Source organism: Gigantopelta aegis, chromosome 3, assembly GCF_016097555.1.
Source record: "Gigantopelta aegis isolate Gae_Host chromosome 3, Gae_host_genome, whole genome shotgun sequence".
NCBI classification, from domain to species: Eukaryota; Metazoa; Mollusca; class Gastropoda; order Neomphalida; family Peltospiridae; genus Gigantopelta; species Gigantopelta aegis.
This window is the reverse complement of record NC_054701.1, coordinates 22,405,960-22,415,677: the sequence shown is the minus strand read 5'-3', so window position 1 is coordinate 22,415,677 and position 9,718 is coordinate 22,405,960. Positions and strand designations below refer to the sequence as shown.

Sequence of the window (9,718 nt, the reverse complement as noted above, 5' to 3'; positions counted from 1 at the left end):
GGAGAGGAAAGAGAGAAAGAGAAAAAAAAAAGAACAAAAGAGAGGAGGAAAAGGAGAGAGGAGGAGAAAGAGGGAGAAAGGAAAGAGAAGAGGGAAAGAAAAAGGAAGGAAAGAAAGAGAAAGGAAAGAAGAGAAGAAGGAAGAAAAGAAAAAAAGAGAAGAGAAGAGAAAGGAAAAAAAGAGAAAGAAAGAGAAAGAAGAAAAAGAGAAGAAAGAAAAGAAAAAGGAGGAAAAGAGAGGAGAAAAGAAAGAAAAGAAAAGAGGGAAGAGAAGGAAAAAAGAAAAGAGAGGAAAGAAAGAAAAGGGAAAAGGAAAGAAGGAAAGGGAAAGAAAGAAGAGAGGGGGGGAAAGGGAGGGGAAAGAGAAGGAAGAAAAGAGAGAGAAATAAAAAGAAAGAGGAAAATCAGAGAGAAAGAATCTAAAAAAGAGAGAGAGAGAGGATCGAACTCATTCAGAGAGAGAGAGAGAGAGAGAGAGATAGAGAAAAAGAGAGACAGAGAGTTTCAGTTTGATCATCTAATAGCATTCGTACGACACCTACAGTAAAATATAAAACAAATCATACAATATGACACCTTCAACCCATATGTGATAATTAAAACATTCAATATTTGAAGAGAACATTTTGTTTCTTTTATACATTACGTCATTATTGTCTTCACTTAAAATAACTTTTCCATTTAAGTACAACTTAAGTTAAAGTTTAAACCTTTGTAATCCATGAGAATGCAGCTCTGCTGTTCATACAAATTGCATTGAAAGAAAAAAGTATATATATTTTAAAATAATATCCACAACTACATGAATAATCAATACGAAATCTAACATTGTATAAACCGGTTTTTACGTTACAACATCTGTGTCTTAGCGTTTTATGCAATATAGTTTATGTTCGATTACCAAACGAATAATATGTTGGAATGCAAGAACCTCCAATTTTACTACATTTTAAATGAATATACCAGCATGTTTCGAGATTTAACAATTTATGGTCGTAAACTTTTTCAGAATTTGATTGTTGAATAGATGAAAGATGACAGAAGGAATCTAGATTTAGCAAAAGATAAACACGTATTAGCATTCCTCAGCATACAAGTCTAAAATCAAATTTGTGTTTTGGGGAACCCGAAGGTACCTATACAAATGGGCTGACCTAATATTATTGTAATGTATTTAGTTTTTTGATATATGTTTACTAATTTGTAGGGGAAACTAGTAGTGATGTTCCAATGATCTACTGATTATAATTCAAAAGTGTACGGTTTGGCTCTAGCCATGTAATGATCGATTATAAAAGGATTAAATGATGTAAATATGCTGGGCTTAGGGTTTGTTGTTATGTGTGCATAACAAGAAAGGTATTAAATAGCATTTACGTGCTATGTTCGCATAATTAACCACTTATGTAATCGAACGTTGATCGGTTGGTGCCAACCAATTACAACCAGTACACACATAACAATTTCTTGACCCACTGAAGAAAATGTAGATTAGAATAAAAATGATTGGGAGATGGTGGGGGAGGGGACATACATAACATACATACCCATTTCAGAAATACTGAAGTCGGGAGGCATCATTTTCATTAGTACCACATATTTCTATAAGCATTCAGATGTTTGCTATAGCGTATAACACTGTATAATGTGTAATATATTCGTTTAAACACAGCCACATGTTTAAAACAATTATTTAAAGAATGTAACACAAATGCATTGTATAGGGACGGAATAGGCAAGTTGAAAAACATACATGTAATTACGTTGTGTTTTTAACTAATGCAGTAATTATATTCTAAGTTAAATACCAGTCAGAAATACAATATCTGAACAAGAAATGTGTAGCATATTTCCTCTGGTGTTCGTATTCTCAAACACAGCATGCATAAGCATAATACATATATATATATATCCATGATAGTATACATGATAGTATAGTAAAACAGGACGCATATATTTTCTAGAATCACAGGAAATGATACATTATATATATTGTGCCAAATGCGTCATACATACCAAGGACAATATATACGGAATAGTTAATGGAAGTTTCTTATATGTCAACTTTTACCATATCAGTGTCCAGTTTAATGTGCCTGACGTCAGGAGTTGTAACACGAGGGGAGACTGCAGTTATGTCTACAGACGGTTCTCCTCTCTGTGTTGCACTTCCATGGTCGAATCGACGTCGAAACATGTCTTGCTGTTTCAAATCACTCTGGGTATTGGTGAACCGCACTTTTGGGGAATTATCAAAAACATGATCAGGCAGGTCACTGAAAAGAGCAGTTTATTAATAATTACATTTTGAGACCCATCTCTGATCTCAACTGTACTACTATTTTATACTGCTAATGCACTGTACTACAACATAAGGTACATACCTTTTTAAAAAAATGGTTTTACTTTTGTATTTATACACTATAGAATAACATTATGTATTCAGTAAAGCAAGTTCTGTCTTCCTACAAAATCAACCATAATAGTTTGAAATCATTGGCAAAGCAAGTAGCGTATAACATTACAAAGTAGTGAACAGTCTGACGATTTAACTCGGTGTAGATGTATTATGGAAAAATAGAGCACTGGTTCCTGTCCAGCTATTTGACAAAGTCAGAAGGTGTAGTTAAATGAGTATTAATGAACTTTAAGGTAATAGAAAAGTTAGTCAATTAAAAGTAAGAAGCGAAAATATAGTTTTCTTTGGCACTGCACTGAACAGGAACATGTCACCAACGACTGCCAAAATAAAACACTGTTACCCTCCTATTGAAATAAATTAAAACCGTACAACAATCACTGTACCTGACATCACTGATTTTGTTCTTAACGTTCATGTAGTATCTCAAGGAAATCGCAGCAGTGGCAACCAAGAGTATAACACCGAAAACGACAAGCACGGCAATGATGACTGCAGAAAGGCCGCCATCTACCTTTGGATCTCCGTGTGGGTTGACACGCACCTGTATGATGATGGGACGACTGAAGGCATTGTCTTGATCCACAATGATGAAAGACACATTTGTGGAGCCTGTATAATTAGAAAGGTGATACAACCACAGCTGCTGCCGGCTGACAGTTCCAAACGAACCAACGATGTCTTGTGCATATTCTTGATCCTGAGGTGGTTGTGGAACCAGAGTAAAATTCAAAGACGAGTGCTCAGGAAATTTATTATGGTAGGAAAGAAAATCACCATTATCTATGTCTGCCATCCAAAATGTCCCAACAAGATGCTTTGTGTGTTCATTTGTGAGTTCAATGTTCACTGCATCGGATTCTTCAGAATTTAATAGACTTTTACTTGAGTTTTCAAAGAACAGAGTTGGAGCATCATTCACATTTTCAACAGTAATACTGATGACAGCTGACAGCTCATGAGGTGTGATTGCTGGGGCATCTATGACTTCTACAGCACTTATTTCTAACTGGTCCACGCCAGTGAAATCGCGTTCAGGCATATAGTTCAGTATTCCATTGTGAGATATATTGGCAGTGCCATGTAAGGGTTGACTTTTGATAGTAAACGTAAGGTTGTCTCCATCGGCGTCAGAAAAGTCTATCTTAGCCTCCAGAACATTATCTTCTTTGCCTTCAATGTTTGTAGTCACAATGGATGGAATGGAATTACTAAGACTAGTGTTGACTACTGCTATCAAGAAATGTCTAGGGGAAGAAAGACTTTCTGTGCTTCGCTTGTCTCTGCCATGTTCCAGAAATGTCACTTGTGCATCGCTGAATATATCTTCACATACCTGATCAAAGAAAACTATAATATAAATCCGGAGCCAAATTCACAAAAAACGTTAAGTTTACATTTACTGCTAGCTGTGGTATGTTTTCAAGATTTGGTATCTATTTCACACAGAATATTACATCAATATAGAAGATGGATCACGCTCAGATTAAAGGATAACGATTTATGTATATTTTGAACTGTATTATTTGTACTGTTTGTAAGTAATACAATAGGCTTTTACTCGTAAATATACACTTTCGTATTTATTGTGATCTATTTTTTTAAATTATGTAATATTCTGCATGAAATATATAACAAACATATGTAAAGTATAGCTGAAAAACCATAAGCGAAAAATTAAAAAGGTTTGTTAATTTGGTCCAAGAATAATAAAACCAATATTGTAATAAAAATCATATCTCTGCAAAATTATAAATTTAACGCATGCAGTGGAGAATATAAAAGATCACACAAATTAATTTCAGTTTAAATTATGCCTTGCAATACAAAAAAAAGTTTGTTTTATTTAACGACGCCGCTAGAGCACATTGATTTTTTATCTTATCATCGGCTATTGGACGTCAAACATATGGTCATTCTGACACTGTTTTTAGAGGAAACCCGCTGTCGCCACATAGGCTACTCTTTTTACGACAGGCAGCAAGGGATCTTTTATTTGCGCTTCCCACAGGCAGGATAGCACAAACCATGGCCTTTGTTGAACCAGTTATGGATCACTGGTCGGTGCAAGTGGTTTACACCTACCCATTGAGCCTTGCGGAGCACTCACTCAGGGTTTGGAGTCGGTATCTGGATTAAAAATCCCATGCCTCGACTGGGATCCGAACCCAGTACCTACCAGCCTGTAGACCGATGGCCTGCCACGACGCCACCGGGCCGGTTTGCAATACAAATGCTAATGTATATTAATGTTATCAGATATAATTAAATATGTTGTTTATACCATCAAGCCAATAAATAAATAAATATGCAAAAGCAGCATATGCGTTATGCATCTCGTAGCAAAACCAAAAACATTAACCAAATCGTAATCATGAATATTGGCAACACTGAAACAACAGAAACACCTAATATATTACAATACAATTAAAATAAAGTTGAACTTATTGTTATCAATGACTTTAGCCTGACATAACAACATAATAAATTCAGATTTGCAAGATGTTAAGTAGTTATTTGTGTTCATAATATGTTTAAAAGATAGACTGTTTTATTAAAATGAATATATGCATCATTGAAACAATTGTAGGACATGATTAAAAATAAAGTTGAAGTGTACGTTATCAACGGCTTAAATACAACATCACAACACAATAACTTTGTAAGATGTTAATTAGTTATGTTTGTTCATAATTTGTCTAAAAAGGATGAATATAAAGACAAACTCACCTCATTTTCGAATGATGATGATGTTACACTGGCCTGGTTTCCTAGGCCACATGATTCCTGGACACTTCGCCACGATTGATCACCTACACAATAAAAATGGCCAGTATAGTGTTTTTGAAGAAGTCTGATTAATTCCAAAATCAAGCAACTAAATCTGTTTAGACTGCATAATGAAACGTCTTACTGTTATGAGAGAAAAAAAGTAAAAATGTTGGATCAACCTCAGAATGAAATATAACCTAAATCTGGACTCTGCAAAATATTTATTGCATTCGAAAGCTTAAGGGGCGGGATGTAGCTCAGTGGTAAAGCGTTCGCTTGATGCGCAGTCGGTCTAGGGTCGATCCCCGTCGTTGGACCCATTGGGATATTTCTCGTTTCAGCCAGTGCTCCACAACTGGTGTAACAGAGGCCGTGGTATTTACTATCCTGTCTGTGGGATGGTGCATATAAAAGATCCATTGCTGCTAATCGAAACGAGTAGCCCATGAAGTGGCGACAGCGGGTTTCCTCTTTCAATATCTGATCCTTAACCATACGTCCGACGCTATATAACCGTAAATAAAATGTGTTGATTGCGTCGTTAAATAAAACATTTCCTTCCTTCCTTCCTTCGAAAGCTTAATTGCAAAAGGCAGAGTCAAACATACTTTTGACAAGATAGTTACTGCTTCCATAAATCACGTGTTTCATCTCGTGCCACTCTACGATGACCCATTCTTCCTACTTTGCCGAAATGGACTGCAGAGCACGTAGTGAAGAATACTTAATACGTTGTCACACAACATTACATTCGTTTCGTTGTTTGAACAAGTGGATGAAATTTAAAATCATGATACAATTATTTGTTTCTCCTTTGAACTGTATGCTTGGTATATATTCGTCAAATCTGCTGTTCCACATGAACAACCTACACTAATTAAATTTGTGTTATATTCATTACAATTTAAAGGCATACCATAGTACCACACGTTTGTTAATTTTTCGATGCACGTAAACATTACGTTATCAGGGAACGTCACGTAAGATGGCGTCCATTTATATAAGTACTTTGAATTATTGAACATTATTGATAGAGAGCAGTTCAAATAAAATACGATGTTATTCATGTTTTTGTTAATAACCATGTTTCAAATTTGATTGTAAGAATTATCTGTTATTTCTTCTAGGTTCATCAGGGTATGAACAAAAACGAGATACAAAAAATGGCAAACGTTTGTTGAAACAGCTTCATCGATGCATACAGCTTGCACATGTTTTGTTTCTTTCATCCTAACTGATTAAGTAAACGAAATATACAAAACGAATAAACAAAAATAATAATGCAATCCATGCTTTCACAAAATTAGGAAACATAACACGTTTTATACTGTTTTGTTTGTTTTCAACATTATTTAAAAAATATGAAATATTTACATACCGTTATCCCAGTAAAGAAGATCTACTTCTGTCCTCTCTTTTAATGAACTCTTATCATAAGGTTTGGCCACATTAATTTTATTCCTGAGTTTGACCGTCGGGATTGGAGCAAGGTAAAACATCGGTTTCATTGTTGATATCAACCTAAAAACAAAACGAAAGAAAATTTATATTTCTTTTGGCTTTTCATGGCATACTTTCTTATATTTATTAATCATATTTCTATTATGCCAATACATGACTACATATCACTGGCGGATACAATAATATGAAAATGCGTTTGAAGTTAAGACCAATGCTTTTACATTTTCCCAAATACAAAGTGGTATACGTGTTTGGAAATTGGGTCTGGGGTGCGCCATGTAACCAGCACCTGTATCAGACCATATATGTAACTGTCATAGTAGATGGACATTAAAATTAATCTTCAAGAGAATGTTTCAAATCAAATAACATTAATACAACATTGGAAATACACCTCTGTTTGAGGAACCGCGACAGCTGGTGTGATGTGAGGTCTGGGTCCGCTATGTACGGGTGATAGTCTGCTGAAGCCGTTGATCCATATAAACTCTGGACGTCTGTCTCATCAAGAACACCAACTGAGAGGCCACCGTCATCAACTGTACAAAATATATCATTATGTAATATTTATATAATATCAGGGATATCACAGTTAGATTCGTAAGAACACAAAATGCACATAGAAGCCTTTTTATCAGACAAAGGGGATTATTAAATGTTCAACAATTATCACAAATATTATTTTAACATGCAATGCAGGATTTTAACCTCACCTGAAATGTAAGAATAAAGTCACTCACTGACATTGCCAGATTAGTTAATTCACTATTACCTTCCAATACCTTCCAATAAATATAACCCTGTCATTAGTTTATGTACCTACACACATAACAAAGCTATGTAAAACTAACATTAAATATGCAAAATAAATATTTAAATTTACAATAAGTAATCGTATAAGTAAAGTTCCTGATGGATACCGTCAATATTAACTGCAAGTGCAGGTTTGTGATTCAACTTAGTAGGGCTCTCAACAAAGACTTCTCCATTATCGTTCACAACAACACGCTTTATCCCAGGCTTAATCAGTTTGTCCTTTTTTCCTGTAATAAATCAATAATTATTATACTTGTTAACTTGTTTAATGAATACAACCCTTAAAGCCATTTATGTTGTACATTTTTACTTTATGAACACAACGACTGTCAATTAATAAATCGTACAAGACCATATGTTTCTGGTTAGCATATTTGTAACGTTAAACTATAGGCCGAATTTACAGATCTTTAAACATAAATCACTTCGAAAATTCCTTAAACGGGAGACGAGGCCTTCAAGCAACAATTCCCTCTCATATTTTTATGAATTTATTTATGTTAATACTAACCCATTCAAATTTAATTATGCACATGTGCATAAATTAAATAATTCAGCATAAAAGAAAATCCAACACAAAAATATTAAAATAATGATCATAATGCTCAACTGAAATAATGATAAAAATACTCGCCTTTAATACATGATGACTAAAGAGAATACTAAATCTAAATGACGAAAATAAATCATTACTCTCTTAATTCACCAAATACTGAATGTAATATACCCAAACTCGCGTTAATGATTGATAGAACAAACACAAATTGTTCAATTTAAAATACCCCCATTAATATCAGTACTTACTTTTAATACATAATGGATTAGAACGAATCTTGGAGTGCAGATGAGATCTACTGACAGCATAGAGTGACTGGTAAATGCAGCGACCAGGCTCTAACTTGAACTGATTTTTCTTCCTGTCTTGCTTTACATTTTTGACATTTGTCATATTTCGTTCAAAAAATTCTCCAAGGCCTGGGTTTTTCTGAATTCCGTCTAGTCTCATTTCACCAGCGACTATTCCCACACTTTTAGCTTGCTTCTTCCCAATTCTCATTAAAGGAAATATGTCATGTCGCTCTGAAGAACTGCCAATTTTCCATTCTAAAATATTATATATCTGACCATCAATAATAATACTAAACAAAATTATTTAACAAGAACAACCACATTTTGTGTAGTTGGTTGGTCGATCAGTTTTAATTAAAACGAAATTAATGTTTCATCTGCAATTCTACGAACATTATAAACACAATGCAATGAAATATCTAAAATATTAGAGACATTTTATGAATTTAAAATCTGTCTGTAATGTTATACAGCCACACTTGATTTAGCGACCTTCTAACACAGTGGTCCTTGGAAACATTTGAACTTTCAAATACAGACAGAATTTTGTTCAAATACATACTTAAAACTGTTTTATGGTCTTGTGTCTAAAACATAGTTTAAAAACAATATTAAAAACCAAATGGTAAACATGTTCACTGTACACCGACCACTGAAATCTACAAAGAATGTAAGTTAGGCACTTACCATAATACTGTGCACCTGTGATACTTTTGTCATCCCATTCGAGGCCTATCCTATCTGTATAGCGTGTTAGTTCCACTTCTTCGTTGCTACTGGTATTAGATTCAGAAAACATTGAAGCAGCAACAGCATGCAGTGTATCTGGAGGAAGTATGTCCATCGTAAAGTTACACGATTTCATAGTTTTCTGTCCAGCTCCATTTTCTACCTCAACATTCACAAAGTATTGATGCATGTGAATAAGTTTGCCACCAAGACCATTAATTGTTAATGACTTATTGACAGAAACAAATATGTCAGCACGAATATCCTGCAGACCAGGAGCTGTGCCTATGCTTACACATGTAGAGACAATTCCACTAACATCCTCTCCCGCTTCCCATGTAACACTGACTGAGTTATTGTTACCAAGGAACTGAATGGATTCATCGGAAGAGTAAGTGGGATCCATGCATTTCACATACTCAATGTGTGGTGGGGTAGTGTCAATCAACACAGCGTCAGACTTGGAATAGGTTACTAGGCCTGCATAGTTTTCAACTCTAATATCAACAAAGTAAGTAGGGAGATGAAGTTTGGAGAATGCCGTTGACGAGTTCGTTTTAGTTTGATTCCCCTGTACGTGTAAGCTGGCTGATTCTAGTGTGATATTCTGTTGTTCTAAAGTCATCACTACAAGACCACGAGGAAGCTGGCATTCATCATGACAGTCAGGTTC

At 34.7% G+C, this 9,718-nt stretch overlaps 1 protein-coding gene across 1 annotated transcript; it reads right to left on the bottom strand.

Moving 5' to 3' along the window:
* Positions 1-426: 426 nt before the first annotated feature.
* Positions 427-9,712, bottom strand: LOC121367704. The gene is made up of 8 exons (XM_041492031.1): positions 9,004-9,712; positions 8,272-8,571; positions 7,572-7,694; positions 7,046-7,190; positions 6,569-6,711; positions 5,149-5,231; positions 2,805-3,754; positions 427-2,275 (listed from the first exon to the last, which is right to left on the bottom strand). The coding sequence occupies exons 1-8, from the start codon at positions 9,668-9,670 to the stop codon at positions 2,053-2,055; spliced, it is 2,634 nt and encodes an 877-aa protein (XP_041347965.1). The 5' UTR covers positions 9,671-9,712; the 3' UTR covers positions 427-2,052.
* Between the last annotated feature and the right edge of the window lie 6 nt (positions 9,713-9,718).